This window comes from Protopterus annectens, chromosome 4.part0 (genome assembly GCF_019279795.1).
Source record: "Protopterus annectens isolate FY-2018-M chromosome 4.part0, PAN1.0, whole genome shotgun sequence".
Taxonomy (NCBI): domain Eukaryota; kingdom Metazoa; phylum Chordata; order Ceratodontiformes; family Protopteridae; genus Protopterus; species Protopterus annectens.
Genome location: NC_056733.1, coordinates 1,980,858,937 through 1,980,879,017, shown reverse-complemented (window position 1 = coordinate 1,980,879,017; position 20,081 = coordinate 1,980,858,937). Strand labels below are relative to the sequence as shown.

Here is a 20,081-nt window from a genome sequence, read left to right as displayed (position 1 = left end):
TTCCAAATAATGGTAAGCATTCTCATATTTACTTTTTAATATTAAATTATGCAAGTTTGAAAAGGGTTTTAAATAATACTGTTGTTAAAATTTAAAAAAAAAGTTTTTCTTCATGTATTATATTATACCTTAATTTAACTTTTGTAATGATATGTGTTATATTTAATAAATTTAAATAGCCTTTTGACAACACCATTGTAGTTCTTAAATTCTAACCCACTTTTGTATCTTTCAAAATAAAATGGCGTGCTAATTTATTTTTAAAAAGGGGGAAGTGTGACAGTTCTATCATTTTTGCACCTCAATAAATATTTGGAGTTAAATTGATTGGAAGGACAGAAATGACATTCATATGTAATTGTTTCATTAATTTCTAGTAGATTATTATTATGACTGAAAATAAATTATACATTTTTAGTGAGCTAATATTTTCTCCTTTTATATTTAATGCAGAAAATATATTATAATTTGCCTGATTGTATAAATTTTAACTTTAAAGGCATTTGCAGATGATGCCAGTATACATTTGACAAAGACAAATATTGACATTTTAAAAGTATTAACATAATACAATTATTTTCTAATGTGTCAAACTATAAATTAAACTTATAGAACTCAGTTATTGTCCCTTTAAATGAAGTCTACTCTCCACTGACTCAGTAGGTCTCCATGTGATATCGATTAAACCAAAATTTAAAATATTTGGTCATCCATGTCATCAAAATGCTGTATTAAATAATATCTTATATGCTGCCCATCCGTACAAGGAGATATAAACAGATGGGACAAGATGAAATCTTATTTTTCTTTGCTAAGTAGTTGAAATTAAAATGCATATATCCTTAACAATCTTGTTCCACTTTATGCCACCCTACTACAATATACCTACCAAAACATTTAATTTAAATCTATTGAATCTTTATTAATTAACTGTATTTGGTCTCCTAATTCAATATGACTTGCATGCAAAAAAAGTGTATTGCTCCTAAAAACAAGGAGTTGCTAGTTTACCAGATTTCTATACTTACTATCTTATTACTAAATTGAGTACATTGCTGAAAACTACCATATGGGATCAGAACAATACTTTGTAGAAATTGGCATCAATTGATATTTGGTTTAAATGTATCAATGCCTACTGCATTAATATAAAATAAAGATTTAATATAAAGACTGAATAAATATGGTAGTAGAAGACACTCAGCAAACTAAAACCTGATACCCAAAGAAATGCTTAGTGAAACCAGTAACAACTCATAGGTTGTCCAATGTAACTTGAAACTCCAAAGGCAAAGGAAACACACAAAACTTCTCCAGCAGACCACAACTGAAATGAACGGACTGGAAACAGCAGAGCTGAATAAATAAATATAGTTGAATTTCTAAGCACTTTCGCCTTCAGTAAAGGCATCATCAGAGATAAAATCAGAACACAGGAAGCAAATACCAATAACCAATAAAAACCCTTATTGAGAACAAGTGTAGCAGAATTTAAATTGACAGTGCATATATATGAACCACAAACACAAATGCATATAAAACAGACATAAAAAGCATAAAACTTAATACTGTGCTTCTTAAGAGTGTAAAAATACTTAAATACTTATTTTATTCTAGCAGCTCTTGCTTTTAAAATGCAGTTAAGTGATACTATATCATTTATTTGCATTTAAGCGGATCTGCCAGTTTAATTCTTTCTGTTTTACTAATCACCTGTACTACCTTTAGAAGTGATTCAGTAAAACCTCTCATCAACACCTAGGAATGATAATACTGAAAGGTTAAATGGCTCCTGTTATCAATCTAATGGATGTCCTGTTTTTATTATGTTAAAAATAAGCAAAAGTCTGCAGGTAAAACGTATCTCTTCTGAAGTTGAAACAGCTTCACTTACTTAAATAATCTGCATTTTCTATAGACCAACTCTAATATTATAACAATGAACTACAAAGAAGCTTATATCTTATATACAGGAAAATGTGCATTTTATGTGATATACACACATGTACTCTCTGTTCATGTACTGTGACTATTGCATTGCTGTCTACTACATACCTCTCAACTGTACAGATTTTTGCAGAATGTCCAGATTTTTGGCCCATTCCTCATAAAATTTGTGTTTTTGTGGCAAATCACTGGGATGATCTGAGGACTGAAGTCACTAAATAATGACATACATTTGAGTTTCAGACTTCAGATTCTTCAGAAAATGTATGTTAAAACAAACCCTGTAACACTAGCAACTTTTTAAGTTTATAAGAGCAATATTTAAAAAAATGTCCCTATTTTTGGGCCTTTGTCCCCCCCATTTTGTTGTGCTTTGTCCAGATTTCTTGCACTAAGAGGTTGAGAGGTATGCATAACTCTGAATATTTAATGACATCACATCATTTAAATGTAACAGTTGTAACCCTAAATGCTGGATAACACTATATTGTTTTTGAGAACACTGCATGTGGTCAAACTGTGTTTTCCAAGCCATCAAATGAATGTTATCAACTCCCATCTTGATGAAATGTTGGAAGAGGACAGTGGTGAATTTTTTGTCTGTGGGATACAGGGAAGTGTTTGTATGGTAGAATGGTGAATTCCACCTCCCATGGACCAATGCTAATGTTACAGGCCTGCAGGGTAGCCTGTATGTAGAAGAACTGTGCCCCCCCCCAATGAAATGGAAGTCAGTACATTTGTCAGCAAATGGTAGGTAGTTGAAAGGACAGGTCAGAAAATATTTGCAGAAACCCACTCTTTTTAACTTGTGTGTTTTATATTTATCTTCTCTGCAGTGTTTGCCTTTGCCCACTTTTAGCTGAAAAGGAAGATGCTCTTGTACATATACTATATTATGAGGCTGTTACATTATTGTCTAACACAGCTTAACTCTGGAGACTGAAAAATCATTGTTTATTCTGTATTTGCTTTGTATCCTTTTTTTGTCGAGTCATAAACAGAATTTTGAATAATACTGTATTACCTTTACCTTGTTTTTAAGTTCTTCCTAGGACTGGATCATAGCTGTAAGGGGTCCTTGGACCAGCTTACCTACCCAGTTCACAAATAATAAATGCAAAATGCAATGCAACTGGGAGATATCAGTTTTCTAAAGTAATATACAGTGTTGTTGAGGATGGTAATTACCACAAAATGGTAACAGAACTCTAGAACTGTTATTTGATGACCTTAAAATAAAACTTAAGATAAGATGGTGTCAATAAGGGCTGGAGCTACCAGGATACATGAAGGGCAACATTACTTAATGAAAATAAAAAGCTGGTGTCTTATATTAGAGGCAGGTGGTCAAACCAAGCAGGAGTATTAAGGGCAGATCTGAAAAAAAAACAGCTTGCTTCAGATATAAATGTAAGAGAAACAGAAATGCCATTCTAAGGCCAGGTTTAGAAAAAGTACATGATAGACAAACAAATCTTATTACACAGCATTAACACTGAAATTGTTGGTTAAGAAGAGTTGACAGCACAAGCAAGTGATGTAGCAAATTGTTCAGAAAGCAGTCGTCATCTACCACAATGGTGTACAGTTATATGTTTCTGTACAGCAAACAGCAATTAATAATCTAATAATTCAGTAGTAATAGCTCAGGTAATTTAAAAATAAATGAAACAATAAAAAACTGATAGCTTAGTAATTTAGTTTAGTAACTGATATGAAAGAAGAGAGACACCAAAAGAGTAATAAGAAGTGAGATAGCCAAGAAATAAGGGTAGAAGGAAGGTTGGAAGTGCTGAAAAGGATCAGATGTTGAACGAAGGAGAAACTGATGTGAATACCTTCCCCATAATAGTAATCATCTAGTACACAAAAGCTGGAAGTGGGACAAAGTGCCAAGGACCAGAGAAGGGACCAGTGATTCCAATAGGGGACTTTAATGAATGCATCTTAAATGAGGTCTAATCTTCAGGTGGGTAGTCGCAAAACTCTTAATATACAAAACCTGGATTTATGCAGAGGCCAAAGATAAGCAAGCCTTTTGTCATCTATAGACAGCAAGAGGAAAGAACTTGTAGATGGGCAAAGATAAAAATGATACTCTAAGAGCAAGTGACGAGAAAGCGGATGATGCAGTGGAAGGTCATGCTGACTGAAGTCTGCAAATGTTTAGGAAACAGAACTTAGTAACAAAAATGGAAAGATTAGAAGCTCATTCAAAAGGAAACAGATAAGATGCAGAGGATAACTAGCACATAGGTGTTAGAAGAGTAGGGTATAAATAAGGCATGTAGGAATATTTAGAGTAGAGAAGGAGGCAGGAAGAGAAGTTCAAAATATATCTGAGCTAGTCTGATGGAATCCTGAGTTCTATCTGAGATTCAAGGACATGACTGGGTTGGGGCATATAAAGTTCAAAATTTATAAAAAAGATATGTGGCCCACAGGTTACATTGACGGCCAGGCTTAGGAGTAGAATAAAGTCTTTAACTTAATGGCATGACCAGCAGGCATTTCATAGGGTAGTGCCAGTATTTTCAAAAACTGTTTTAGTTGTCAAATTGGGAGTCATAACTGTAGGACTTCAGTTCACAGCACAAATGCATACAGCACCCAACTGCATCAGTGCTAAACCATGTCCACAAAGCCTAGCAATAAAAACAGAAAAAGTATAGGCTAAATGGGTTCAAAGCATAGGATGTACCATGTTCAGAGGTCTTTAAAATTACAGCAAAAGAGTAATGCTGGAAGAGACACAATTGGATGAAAAGCAATTGCACCATTTAATTGTTACAAAACCACAGTATGGTCTTAATGTTTTGTAGGATTAGAATTGGCTCAAAAATGTGATTGTTTAAGTAAGGAAAGGCAGTAAATGAGCAAGTTTTATCATGTTGGAGTGAATGAAATTGTTAAAAAGAAAGCAAATGTGTATACTTGCATGAAAATAATGAACATGACACTATGTTTTTTCTTTTTTATTAAAAAATATGTACCTATGTCATTATGCAACCTTTGATTTAATAAAGATGTTAAAAAATACTTTACAGAAAGCGGTATTCAGAAGTATTATAGGCCAGCCTGCAGGTGTAGAAGCAAGACATCTGCTTGTGATTTTAGTAACCTAAGTTCTGAAGCAAGCTTGAGGTTTCAGAAGTTTCAGGCACAGATGAGAAGGAATCAACTACGTCACTGTTACTGTATTACACCGAAGGAGTATGGGGAGATAGTGAATGATCACAAAGTAGCTGGTGGGGGGCTACAGCACAGCAAGCAGGTATTCTGTGAATGGAGGGGTGGTACTGCCTGACACCACACTGCAGCATCTTAATCTCTGCTGTCTGTTAACCAGGCAATACCACTGGACAAAGTGTCCCTTTTCAGGGGTGATCTGGGAGCAGTCTTTTTGTGTGACCTCCTCAGAGTCGCACAATAGACAAATAGAGATGAAAACAATTAAACTCTGTACCTTTAGACTGCAAGAAGCAGCTTGTTACCAGAGAAGACCCTTAATCCTTTGCACTAACTGCTAGGCTAACTGTGCCTCTACCTAGGAATAACACTTCTTCCAAATCTCTAAAGATGTCAAAGATTTTCTCTTTCTTTGTGAAGTGAGAAGCCTAGCTAGTAAATATTAAATTCATGAATAGCTAGAAAGCAGCATTGAGAGTTCTCCATGATGTACTAGCACTTAAAGCACATATAGGTAAGGTGGGTAGGAGGGAAGTGAGTGTAGAGAAGGAGAGAATTTAACAAGAATACAAAGATAAATCAGCAATAGTTTTGTTTTTGAACAGCTCAAGAAGCCCCTGCACTGTTACAGAACTTGACTGACAGGATTGTGAACATCACTGAATCCATGATTATCTACTGCAGAGTGGCTGGAATACCCATCCCTGAAATCCACTGGTTCAAGGACAAGAAACCCCTTCAGACACGTTCAGGTAAGTCTGGTAAAAGCACAATATACAGAAGTGAAATGCTAACATGTTAGTGATGTGCAGAAAAAGTAAACTACTGCTTTGTGGGTATTTTTTTTTATTAAACAAAATATTCTGCTGCAGTTCCAGAGGTCATGCCACATATTTCTTCCTTTCTATGCTATCATCCACATATTATGCACAGATTACTCAAGGTTTTGTTTAGGATCAAATGTCGGGCACTATAAAAAGAAGCAAAGCACTTGATCCATACTGTATCCATATTGTCACCATGTCAGTGAACTCCATAAAATGGTCTGCCCAGTGAGAGGAGGTGTCATCTACAATCCCATAGACTCATTACTGGCTTCACAGTTATACTACATGGGCTATGCAAGTGTTGTGCTAGAGTTAAAGGCTACTTACATGTAATGAGTGGAGTGCAACATTTAAGAGTTTACCAGAACAAGGCAAAATGCAACATCAAGTAAAGTTGCCCAGATTACTGAATTAATTGACATCCCCAAATCTCCTGTTGTGCACACTCAGATTACAAGAAAACAAATGAAAGCAAATTATTCACGTTCCACATATTCTTCTCTCTGATTCTCTCTCTCTCTCTCTCTCTGTTTCCTTTCCTTATGCTGTTGAGGTCTCCCATCTCTCTTTGGTGGCTGCAAGCCAGTGTTTCCTCCTTGCTTATACTGTACTGCTCTCCAACAATAGCTCCCACTGATTGTTTTGGTTTTTGTAAAAGAATGAACTATATATTTAGTAAGTTTTAAAGTACAAGGTGACCAGTACAATTGTTTCAGTTATGAACTAACAGCATGGTTGTAAGAGAGAGAGAGAGAGAGTAAAATACTTAAATTACCAGTTGTAGGTGTTGGTCAGCTCTTCTCTGATTACAAAATGACTACTATGGCAGTCAGTACCTTACTTAATATGCATACTACCACTAACTGATGACTTGGATGATTATATCTTTCCTGACAACTATATACACAGTTACAGCCATGTTGTTTGCCTATGTCTCCATTATTGTAGCTAAGTCTACTTTCCTTTCACTCACCATCCTACTAACTTATCTCATATATTATAGACATCTCTTACATTGTCCTCCAATGCACTTTACCCTCTGCAACTTAAAATTCTAATGACTCTCTCATTTATTTTATCTGTCTCTTAACCTATACAATCCGTGTCTCTTCCACCTCACCCCCTTGGCTTAAATTTATTAGCATGCAAACATTCTTCTCCAACTATGTGTCTTTCGGCTTTTCCCGGTTAGCGGTCGCCACAGTGGAACTCCGGTCCACGAATGATTGGCAGTTGATTTTTACATACCGGCTTGCCAGGCCTGATGCACAACCTTCAACGAAGTTATGCCCATTCACTCATGTCTCCACGCAGAAGACGCTCTAGCTGAGAATCGAACCGGACAGCTCTTCTCCAACTAATCTTTCAAAATGTTCTTGCTTTCCTACTTTACTGCAAACTTTTCTTTTTTTCTTTCTTCTTGTGTACACTTTATTTATCAGTACAACCAAACTCCATTTGCAGGCATATTTCCCTTAACTATTTGTCATTTAGATGTGGTGAAAAATCATAAAATATCTATAGAGTCCCACTATCTGCATCATAATTTCACAAAGCTTTAACCCTATTCTTTGTTATTCTCATTTCTTATTTTTGTTTTTATTTACTTGTTTTTGTTTTAATTCTTTGGATTATCTCATTAAACCCTACTGACCCCTCCAGGTGTTCTGTAGTTACATCTGATGCCAGTAGGTAGGCATCTAATATTGTCAATTAATATTAACAGTAATGATTCCAAAACCATGCTGCATATAAGTTATTTAAGGATTTAATCGTATAGCTTACATTATGGCCAGTGCATCTGCTCTAATACTTAGCCTCTGGTGCAGGTAAAGAGATAGTTGTTGTTTATATAATATATATTGATATTGTCATAAAGTTCATATTTCTCTAAATATCTCAACAACCAAGTGAGACAGAGAGATCTGTTTAATTTCATATGAAAACTGGATCAGCTAGATAAACAAAATGTTGCTGACAATGTGTGTAACTTCAGTGGTTGTTGAGATATTACAAAATATTGCGAACACAATAGCTACTCTGTTTACTTGTGTCTTATAAAATCCTATTTAAGACCTAGAACCTAAATAATAATTTCATTATTAAAATAGTTTGTGCTGAAGAGTTTGTCATTTACACTTCTTTAGTAACCTCCATAGTTCCAGATATATGAACATTTGTTTGAAATGTGAAGACGTAATTTAATTTTATCAAAAAGTCCAGGCTCTGTTCATTGGAAGTTAGTGTGCATACTTACAGAGTTCCATTGGAGGAAATATGTTATGGAGAGTTATAGGCTTTGGAAACAAATCAGATTGATTGGAAATGAACTGAGAATATTTGTAGCAATATCAATTGTGAAAAATCACAACTTTCTTCCTCAAGCCTCCATTGCTAGATTTGATGTATTTTCATTATAATTGCTTAGCAGTAATACTCAGAAGTTACTTCCATTCTGGTTAGTGAACAACTAACAGAAACACAGAGTCTTTTATCAGCTAGCGATGTGCAAGGCTTAAGCATTCTATCTTAACTCATCATGTTGCCTGATATCTGCTAATGCCTGTTGCTGGATTTTATGTTCATAGTTGCTTACCCATCTACAAAGCTGTCTGAGAATTCATTCAAGTAATTGATGGCCAGGTGACAATGAACACCTAACCTGCATTCTTGCATCTAACTTCCTTCCCCATGGGAAAGGGATAAATTAAAATTTCATTGTCCCTGTCACTTGATAGAATCTAGGGAGTAAGCACATAGGTGAGGTGTCATGTGACATCAGCAGGGACCATTCAGAGGTTGGCGTATTCATGACATGATTTTAGATCCTATTTTGTACAGTTTGATAGAAATAGACAGGGCTACATTGGAAAAAGGGGTACAGAACTGCTGCTTGATAGTTGTAAATCTGCCTCTGTTATCTCTGACATGCCCATATCACAGTCACTACTACTATGAAAACAGAAACATACAGTAGATGTTAGTGATTATAAAAAAGAGATGGGAAGCTTTATCTTGCCAGAGTTGTCATCACTGGGAAGGTGCAAAGACTATAAAAAATGAAGCATACTGAGCCCAATGTCATAAAACTTGTCACTAAGTATAGTCTCTACCACTGCAACAATCTACAAGTATTTATGAAAGGACTCAAGATTCAGATGGCTGTGTACCTTTCACCATTCTGTCCCACTCAATATTTTCTGTAATTTAAATACATTTCAATTATGGTCCCATTATACTCTACCCACTTCTGATATTTTGTAATGTTTTTTATGATACTAGACCATATTAATATCAAGACCAGAAAAATCTGTGTCTTCCCTTAACACAAAGCTATAGATCTTTTCATTGTCTGATTCATCCTTTGCTTGTGCCTTGACTGTTTAAAATGGGTTAATGTCATATCTCTACTCAAAGGAGGAAACACCGCCTGCTTTAGAAATGTTGGCTACACTGTCTTCTCCACACTTCAGGCAGTTTAAAATATACTTTGCACAATTTCAATGTCTCCCCCAATTCCTTTGTGTTTTCTTTCTTCTTTAGACCTGCCCACTCAAACCTTTATACTGTATACTCTTCCATTAGTTTATATGACAAAGACTACCTCCATTTTCTCAACTTGCATCTCACTCTAAATGCCTTTCCAGATAAAGTCATATTGTAGTGGCACCTGCTATCTTTATGATACTTCTGCTTTTTCTAGTCCTAGCTTACTGTTCATGTGCCCTTAATGTTACTCTAGCTCTGCATTTCTTGTCAGTTCTTCAACATGTCCATACAGATCTAATTCTTTATTAATAACTAGATGAGGTGCAATTAAACAAAACCAATACCTAGCATTAGCTAGTGTAAATTCAAATTCCATTACAACTTAAAAAAGAAAACATAAGTGACAAAACGTATTCTCTACTGCCCTATGAATCTTGTACTAGTTTTATGGTGTCAGGGTAACATCAGCAGAAGAATGCAAATGCAAAAAAGCCAAATATTATTAACACACAGTGAACAGGTGATATAAAGAAAAGTGGCTTTCTGAAATTTTCAGTTAAAATGGCAAAGTTCAAACTTTTTTTTTAACTTGTACATCCATCATTTTCAGATCAGCTTGGTTTTAGCACAGTCTCGTGGCCACTGTGACCCACTGTTGAATAATCAAAAGCTAACTCTTTAAATCTGTTATGAAAAACAGAATGGCAGAAATTGCTTTATAGTGTACAGAATTCTTCTCTGACACTTTTTCCACTTATGGTATGCTGATAAGCTATATTAATGAAACAGATCCATATCTAGTGAAATCTGTCTTTCTGACTTGACTTCATTATTAAAGATCTGTGTGTCACTATGCAATTTTATACTCACTGTATTGAATATTTTTAGTTTCCAGGGTAATTTATGGGAACATTACTCTTTGTTGGTGGCCAGTATTTAACAGTCAGAATGGCATGTCTGGAAGGGCAAAGGTTTCTTGTAATGGCAGGCAGGCTCAGAGAAGAGCAACAAGGAGAGAGTTGGATTTTTATTACTTTCTCCCTCTTGTCTGATTTTGTGCACTCTCAAACCTATTGTATTCATCTATCAATATAAATGATTATAAGTGAAAAAGAGAACCAAAAATATCAATGCAGAAAATATCAATACCAAACCGTCAATAACTAACTGAAAGAAACAGAAAATGAAAACAAAGTAAATGAAAAAGGAAACAAATAAAATCCTTTTCTGGTTGCTAAACCCTAGTCCTAATTATCACATCAAACCAAATTTGTCTGAATAGTGGTATTATTCAGGAAATGAGTTTTTGTAAATCAATGGGCTGGATTAGGGTTACGAATTAGAATCAGTGCTCATGAGTGCTAAATGACAGTGAGATTATTCATAGTAAACACATAATTTACATATATGCTATGAGCAGGTGGCAAATGTAGTTTTGAAAATAAATTTATGCAGACTTTTCTCAACTTTGCAAGGATCTTTTTGGCTGGGTCCTCCATGCATCTGATCCAGGTGATTCTGTTTCAGTAATTTCAGTTTTTCAAGTCATTTTTGTTTATTAGTTGCAAACATCTTTTATACAGTCATACATTAAAATCATAATTCTTCATGTTCATTAGATATTTCCATATCTATTTAAGTACATCAAAATGATTCCTTAAATGAATCTTAACATGCCAATAATAATCTAAATAATGTAAATCTAGCAACGCAATTTTGCTATATAAACTATACATAAAATATATCATACCTAAATTGATTATAAACAGTTTTCAGTATCTAATAATTATATATGTTAGTTTGAAAATCGCTAATCATGCTAATAATTTAGACCAGAAGTTGGTATTTAATCATTTAAAATTTCATTGTTAATTGAATAACTATTTTTATCTTGTACTGCTTTAGCTACTTTTATAAATTATAAAAAGGATGGAGAAGGGGACTATTTCTAATTCCTATTAGTAATTTCTCTAGATAAAAGATACTATAAAAGAGGTAAGGACTGTTATATTTTGAAATTGGTGCATTGCATAATAATTGATTATTTCCTGTTTCAATTTGCGCAAATGATTAAAAAAAATCTTATATTGAAATAAATTACACTTAAAAAGCAAATGGTTTCCATTTTTATTTCATCTGTAACTTAGATCTCCAGAGCAAATGATCTATGGAATTTGTACATTTTATAAAGACCTATCTAAGAATTTCCATCTGAAATTCTCCAAAAGAGAATGTGTATCTGAGTCTGGTTTTAATACCAACATTTTATTTTCCTCTGTCATATCAATATCTTTATTGTTAAAACTGAACCTCCAAAAATCTGTTGAGGTTGATTCTTTAACTGAATTAATAACGTGTAAATATTGCATTGTATGGAATTAGACTGGCTTTTATTTAATAAAACACATGATATATATTCTGTATCTTTAGAAATGCTTCCTTATCTAATGAAGAAATGCTTTTTTTGGGGGGGGGTTCATAAGCTAGCTATACATGTACATCATCATGTACATGACACTGTAACCTTTTGGAATTTAGAGATAGCCTAACAAGATGCATGGAGGTGTACAGTAATTTGTAGAGCTGGCTCCATGGCCTGACTGTATGCTAATGAGGCAATCCAGGGCAGAGACATTTGCTAATCAGTCATGTGCCTTCTCATCAGAACTTGTTCAGACATATAGCTCAACATTGCCAGTCCTATCATGTCATGATAGTTAACATGGTCAAATGGTTCAGTTCATCTACTGAAATCTAAAGTAGTATGGGGATCAAGGGGAGAGGGAACCACTAGCCACAAAGGATAATACAAATGTGCCTTAATGGCAACAGCATCAGTATGGGGGTCAGGAGGTAAGGAGAAACACTACCCACCAGGGACAAAACAAATGCGCTTTAAAGGCAACAATATAAGGACAGGAATTGTAGGATGAGAGAAACACTAGCACTAATATACATACTACATTTGTGCTATAATGGCACTTAAACTATCACATAGGATTGGGAGTGGTAGAAACCCTAGCTACCAGGCATACTACACTCATGCTATCATGGCACTTAGATTATATGGATATCAGGGATGGGGGTGTCCTAGAACCCAGGGAGTCCTCTAAATTTTCATAGCTTAAAGGCACTTCATCTAGTACAGGAAGTAAGGGTTGTGGGAACCACTAGATAGTGGAAGGGCAAACAATGAAGGGACAAGTGATGGACTGTGGTGTGTGTGTGTGTGTGTGTGTGTGTGTGTGTGTGTGTGTGTGTGTGTGTGTGTGTGTGTGTGTGTGTGTGTGTGTGTGTGTGTGTGTGCACTTGTGTGCATGGGACAGTGACAGGGGGGATTCTTATGCCTACATGATGTGGTCACAGCAGCTAACTACTGTGGCATGCAGATCAGTAATGATCTGTACTTTGCAGTAGTAACTTCATTTCAGAGACATGCAAATTAGATGATCATGAGGTCTTTCCTCATCATGGCTAATATCGGTCTTAATCACAAAATGCTGCTTCATGGGAGAAGGGCCTTTTTGCTATGGGTTGTACGGCTCATACTAGGCCATCCAGGAAATCTCCTGGTTTGTGTTTTTGCAATCATAAAGTTCCTTATGCTTTGTATATGGAGCAATTCTTTAAAAATTAGAGTGTATATGTTTGCTATGTCATCTGTTTTCCCTACTTTAGTACCATCTAAACAGTTAATCAAATACATTATTTTCTTTTCCAGTTTTCATTAAATCAAAGCTGGGGCTTTCTGTAAGTTTCATAGTTACACAAAATGGTTATCATGAAAAGATCCATCTAGTGAGGATATTTTCCTATATCAAGTTCCAGTTGGAGTGTAATGCTGCATGTAAATAATTAATAATCAATAATCACATTTTGCTATTCAGAATTTCAGTATTTTGTTTGCCATAATTAATTTGTTGTATATTGCTTGCATTTTTAGTTATAATCCCTGAGTACGTGCATGTTTTACCATTGTACATTAAATTATACTTATTTATAGAAATATCCTAGAATTTTCCGTATGTCATCTAAATCTATTACATAATTATTAATGTCTATTCATGTTAAGAAAATTGAATTGGCAAACAGCAACTTTTTGATTTTATTTTGTTTTTATACCTTTAATATTGTCATTTTGTCTTTTCAAATTAGTTCCTTAGCTAAAGCAAAAAGTAATGAAGAAAGAAGGCATACCTGTTTAGCTCCTTTCCTTATCTCTATTGATATTTGATAAAAAGCTCCTAGCTTAACATAAGCTTTTGAATCTATATAAAGACTACTAATTAGACTACTAATTAAGTCAATAAGTTAATTTGAAAACACAAGATTTTCTAAAACATTAAATAAGTAATTCCAGTTTAAAGAATAAAATACTTTATCTATATCCAGACTTGCTATCATTGAATCCTTCTTCCTCTATTAACATAATCTATAAATGTTAGCCATGTTTGATATTGTCCTGTGTTTGTTACTTAGGAAACTGAGTGGCCACCATCAATTATTGTTGGCAAAAATGCTTTTATTCCATGTGTTATGATTGAGATAAACACTTTATAATCTCTATTTAACAGTGAAATAGGACAATATGTAGAAAATAACTAGTAAACTAAAAACTCACAGAAACCAATGCAAAACTGAAACAACCTGAAAATGCTAGGTTCAGTCCCAGTGTTGCAGATATTTATTTATTTATTTATTTATTTTATTTATTTTACATTTGTTGACCGGGCTAGTCCAGCTGGATAATTTCCATTTTCAGTGGAGGCCCGGGGAGAAAAGCTCCACAATTAAAACAAGGTTAAACATTTAAGCAACAATGCATACATTTTAGTGTAGTAGAAAATACAGTGAAAAAAAACAGGTAAAAATCAAATAGCCTAAGCTATATATTCATATATTTTTTTTTTTTTTTTTTTTTTAGAACAGTACAGTAATTTAGTCATTTGAAATAGCAGGGAAAGATAGTGATTTTTACGTAGGGAGGTATGGCTGAAGAGCGAAGAAGTCATTTAGTCTGGATTGGTACAGGAGCAGAGCCAGAAGTTGTTAAGATGTAATGGAAGTTGTTTTTTGAAAAGTTGAAAGGAGTCTAGTGAGGTAATGTGTGAGGGGAGGTTATTCCATATTTTCCCTATGGAGTTTGAAAATAGACAGTTACCTGCTGAATTTGTAATTCTAGTTGTGGTGACTTGTATCTTTTCGGCAGATCACAACTGTTTCAAGTTTTTGTAGGGAGTAAGGAGGTTACTGAGAGCTGGTGTTTTTGTTGGTTGATAAAGAATGTTATGTGTAATTAAGAGTTGTTGATAGATAAGCTTGTTAGGTAGTTCTAACCATTGTAATTGTTTTAAGTTATTACAGTGGTGAGTTCTGTACTGGGATGCTGTGGCAAAATGGGCTATATTATTATAGGATGTAGTTAGTTTTTTCAGGTTACCTTTAGAGAGATTGGTGTAAATAGAGGAAGCATACAGTAGGGTGGAGATAAGATGTGATTGAGCTAAGGTGGTCCGTGCTTCTGGAGTAAGGAAGGGTTTTATTCTGTACAATGAACCTATCTTTTTATTTACTGCTTTTATAGTGTTATTGATATGACAATCATAGTTAAGATTATTATCAATAGTAACACCAAGCAGTTTGGTAGTAGAGTCTGGGGAGATAAGAGAATTGTCAGCTGCAGTAATAGTAAAATTTAGTTGAGGAGATTTGTGGGTAGGTGAGAATAGTAATAGTTTTGTTTTCTTGGAGTTGAGAAGGAGACATCTTTTGAGAACCATTGTTCAACGGTTGAAAAGGTAGATTGTGTGAGTGACTGGAGTTCAGATTGGGTGGGAGCTGTACAGATGATGGTAGAATCATCTGCATATTGTATGCAGGTAGTGTTATGGATAGATGATTGAAGATCATTAATAAAGATAGAGAATAAGAGTGGGCCTAATATTGATCCTTGAGGTACTCCTAAGGAGATAGGTAGTAGAGCAGATAGAGAATTTTTCCAGAGTACTGCTTGTTGTCGGTTTTCAAGGTAGGATGAGAACCACTTTAAGGAGGAAAAATCCAAGGCAAGTGAGTTTAGTATGTGTAGGAGAAGTTTATGGTTGACCATGTCGAAGGCTTTTGACAGGTCTAGGAAAAGAGAAGCAGTTAGTTTGTTATTATTACGGTTACAGTTTATTGTGTTAGTAAAGGAAAGTAGTGCAGTGGTCGTACTATGTGAGGGTCTAAATCCATGTTGAGTGTTTGCTAGTAGGTTATTTTGAAGGAGATGGTTAAGTAGTTGTTTGTGTATACATTTTTCCATGATTTTAGCTAGTGGCGATAATAGTGCTATTGGTCGGTAGTTAGAGAGGTCAGTGGATTTGCCTCCTTTATGTAAGGGTATGATGTGTGATATCTTCCAGATTGCTGGAAAATCACTTTCTTTTATGGATCTGTTTATTAGGATCGAAACAGGGTAGGCTATAGCTTTTGCTGCTACCTGAAGGAATTCAGCAGGAAGCTTATCTGCTGAGGGGGTAGTGGGTTTAAGTTTTTGTAAGAGAGATTGTATGTAGGAGGTGGGTATGGGTTGAAGTTGAAGGGAAGGAATGACGTTGTTGGTGTTACTTAAGATCAGTTGGGAAGCATCAGGGGATAAATGGCTTGCTAGTGTTTGTATGGAAGTAGTAAAGAGGTCCAATTTTGTGCTTTTTGCCTCTCCAAATATCATGAAACTACATCAAAATCTAAATAAACTTAACTACTTCTACAATTAAAACCATGATTTTACACTTAAAAAACAGTTTCAAATATTTTCAGATATAATATACTGAATCACTTTAAAACAGCAATATGTCTATGTTCTGCTCATTTCTCCATAATAAATGCTTCTGTTTTTCTTCATTTAGTATGTTTTTTAATTGTTATTCTCCTCTTAATAATGCCTAAATGGATATAGCTTCCATATCAGTTTATTAATGATTTTTAGAAATTGTATTTCTCTATTCTCTTACTTCAGTCTCTTAATTTTGACCAACTTTTTTAATCTGTCAAGATCTTTTGGTTTTATGAAATGGGCATACTTTTTTCTTAATACAGTTGATACTTTATTTTCTTTAATTTATTTTTTATTCAATGCATTAATCATATAACAACCAAAATAATAAAATTAACAAAATTGACATGAGTTTATTTTCCTCGTACCTTGATAAGGTTTTTAGGGAGAATAACAAACAATATACATATAGCATTTAAGTAGTTTAATAAATCAAATCATGTTAAGCAGTACATTCCAATTAAAACATTAATTCATACCAACAGGCATTCATTTATTATATTTCATTGTAAAATACTTTTCTTATGTTGTAAATATTTTTTACATACATCCTATTCTTGATGGAACATTTTAATTGTTTTAACACAGTGGGCCAGATTCAAAAAAAGTTGCTCTCAGTGTAAGTCTGCCCTGATTCTGAAAGACCTGCTCTCAGTGTAAGTGACTTCTTCAGTGTAAGGCTTATTGATAAAAATGCTTACTACAGGATTCCAAAGGACATGCTGTCAGCCTGCTCTAAGTTTAACTGGTCACTTTTGGATTTGGGTCCAGTGACTTAAAAGTCATACTCTGAACTATATGCTTCATAGGTTCATAGGTAGGTACTAGGCTATTGGCCCTAGGGCCTATATAAGCCTAGCAAAAAAGGTACCCTGGCTTTCGCCACCCAAGAAAATTATTTTCCTGTGCCCCTGTCAAGCAGAGCCACAGAAGTGATCCCTGGGGTGAATTTCCTATTTCCCATCCAATCATCAAGATTTTTCTTGAAGAGTGCTAATGAGGATCTCTGTTTGACATAGATAGGTAGTCTGTTCTAGAGTATGGGAAGTATCTGGGACAGGAATCTATCCCTCCAGCATGTTCTGTTTATTGTGGTGACAAGGTTTAGGTCCCTAGAGTATGTAGCTTGGAGGAACCTAAACATAGCTTTGTATGTTATACAGAGATCGCCTCTGAGTAGGCGATATGCAATGGAGTAAAGTTGGAGTTTTTTGAGACGGTCTGTGTAGGGCATCTGTTTGAGGCCAGTAATCCTCTTTGTGAGGTATTTCTGTGGCCTCATTAAAATGAACTGCTAAAGGGGCTTTCATTATTTTTTCCGTTGTGTTCCTAAGATGTTCCTTTATTCTGGTAGAGAGAGCTCTCTTAGTTTAACCAATAAAAAATAATTTACACATTAGATAGTATAAATTGTTGCACAGCTCTCATAATTATAACTTCCAACCAAGTGTATGTTTTTATTTATAAATTCAAAATGTAATATGTGAATAGTGCAGCATCTGTGTGACTAAAATTATTTAATAATTTAAATTTAATAGGATTTGTCCAATTTTCAGTGCTTAAGCTGAAGCTGATAACACAAGCTCTTTAATAGCATTTCTGTCTGATTTAGCTAAAAACAAGATGGCATTCACACTTAGTCTCACATTAATCTTCATATTATTTAATAAAACTACAAAGTAATTTTTAGCAAATTTTGGTCCCAAGCCTGATATGGTGTGCATATTCCCCAAAGTATATATTCTGTTTTGGTATTCCATAATGATCATTTTGAAAATCCTGCTCTAATTTTATAAGTAATTACAATGCTTGGCATTACAGCAGTTTTCTTCCATTAAGATACATCACCATTCCTCTTCTTTTACCCTCAAATGATTATTTTAATAATATTTGATATTGATTAACATTTATCTTTTCAATGTCCTCTTGCAGTAGATAATCTTCTTGTAAATATACAGCATTTGAATTATGTGTTTTAAGATATTTAAAAACAGAGTTTCTTTTCTAGTAATTGTTTTGAGATTTAAATATAAAGTTTTAGGAGGCACTACTTATCCTTTTTTACTATATAGCTTTATTACTTTTGACCAAAGACACAATATAACATTGAAATGTTTTGAGTACTTAAATCTCTGTGTTTATATATTCTTTGAATTTATTATATATACTTTTTTTCTCAAACTAATTGGCACACGATTTGTTGGGGGGGGAAACTAAGGGTCAGATTCAATAAAGCCTACACTAAGTCAGCATGATATGTTTTCCATAACATTTTTATCACATATTTTGTGCTTTCTTGTCACTCAGAAAGATTACATTAAGTATACATGTAGTCTACATTTTGTGGTAGTCTTTATGAATCCCTGTCATTATTTAAAGCTGCAAGAATATCAGTAGGAAAACTAAAATTTAGGAGGAAGAAGGTGTGCGGTATATCGTGTTGTCTGTTCACTCAGAACAGTGTATAATTGGTGTACACTTAGTGTAGGCTTTATTGAATCTGGCCCTAAACCTTTTAATCTTATGAAATAATTTAAACCAAAGTAGAACCCATCAATTCCTATCCTAATCAAGATACCCCAGTTAATCTATTCTCATCCAGAATTTTCCTGTTCAAATTTTTCTGAATTATTTTGCATAGTTGATGCTTTCATGGAACAGTATAATAGACTGAGTAATGCATTTTATTATTTACTTTAAGCTATTCTTTTTCTCTCTCTTTCTGGAGACAGAATAATACAAAAGCACAGACATTTAATAATAGCAGTTAAGTCTGTTGAACATTTATTTTATCAGCATACTTAATTGGTAGTTTCTATTGTTGAAGGCAGAAGTTGTCCATTGCCAGTTTTACCAATTTGATGTATATCAAATCATTATGTGTAGTTGGGCATGACGCTTGTTTATTGTCAGTGGCTATTTTTGTTTATGCCAAAACTCTTGGATATGCCAGAAGTTTTAGAATTATGCAGTTGGAATGCATGCATGAGTGTTTATGGGTTAGGTTTAGTGTAAGGTCTAAGTAAGTAAATAGTTTTAGTGTTGTGTGTGTGAGATAATGTATGCAGAGTTTCAGTTTTATATGTTGCAGTGTGTATGAGTGTGCTGGTTAGGTTTAGAGTTAGGGCTAGGTTGGGGGTAGTTTTAGTGTTTTGCATGTTTGGAAATATGTGGGAAATGTGTCTGAGTACTTGAGTAGTGGTAGTGTTAGGGAAAGGAATGTTTGTAAGGTAATGTGTAGGGTTGGGATTATGGATAGTATTAGGGTTAGCACACATGAGTAAGGTGGTGTAGGGTTACCAAAGTAATATTACAAACATAATTGCATATACATATCATTTTAATGCATGGAAAATCCCACTTCCTAAATGTAGACTATAGTGTTTGAATTCTGTAGTGTGTTAACCCTCTTTTATTAGTGTGATGATAGTCTACAGTGCAAAAATTAGCCTCCAGTATATCTCATCTCTGAGGAAAATTTCTGGTCCCCATATCTCTGGAATGAGGGAATTAACATGTTGTTGCTTTCTGCATGGTTGAATTGGTCAGATTCTACCATAGTGCTTCCAGGCAGAGTTTTCCTTGTAACATAAAAGGAGAAAGAAAACAGACAGGCCACCTTTAATTTTGGGACTTCAGTGCTGACCCACATCCCCTAAGATTTCATTGGTATCGATGTGAATGTCAAGATCTGCTTGTCTAATAACATAACAACTGATAATAGCTAATCGCAAAAGGAATTCTGAGCTCCACTGAAAGATTCCATGATTCCTGCGTAGTAAACTATGTATGACAGGGTGATGTCAATT

The 20,081-nt window shown here is 34.4% G+C and overlaps 1 protein-coding gene across 3 annotated transcripts in view; it reads left to right on the top strand.

Moving 5' to 3' along the window:
* Positions 1-20,081, top strand: part of FLT4 (fms related receptor tyrosine kinase 4) — a 1,292,248-nt gene that overhangs the window by 944,102 nt on the left and 328,065 nt on the right. For all 3 annotated transcript variants that reach the window (XM_044069598.1, XM_044069597.1, XM_044069599.1), the window contains exon 14: positions 5,745-5,891. In XM_044069598.1, coding sequence (XP_043925533.1) covers positions 5,745-5,891 — 147 coding nt within the window. The remainder of the gene's footprint in view (positions 1-5,744; positions 5,892-20,081) is intronic.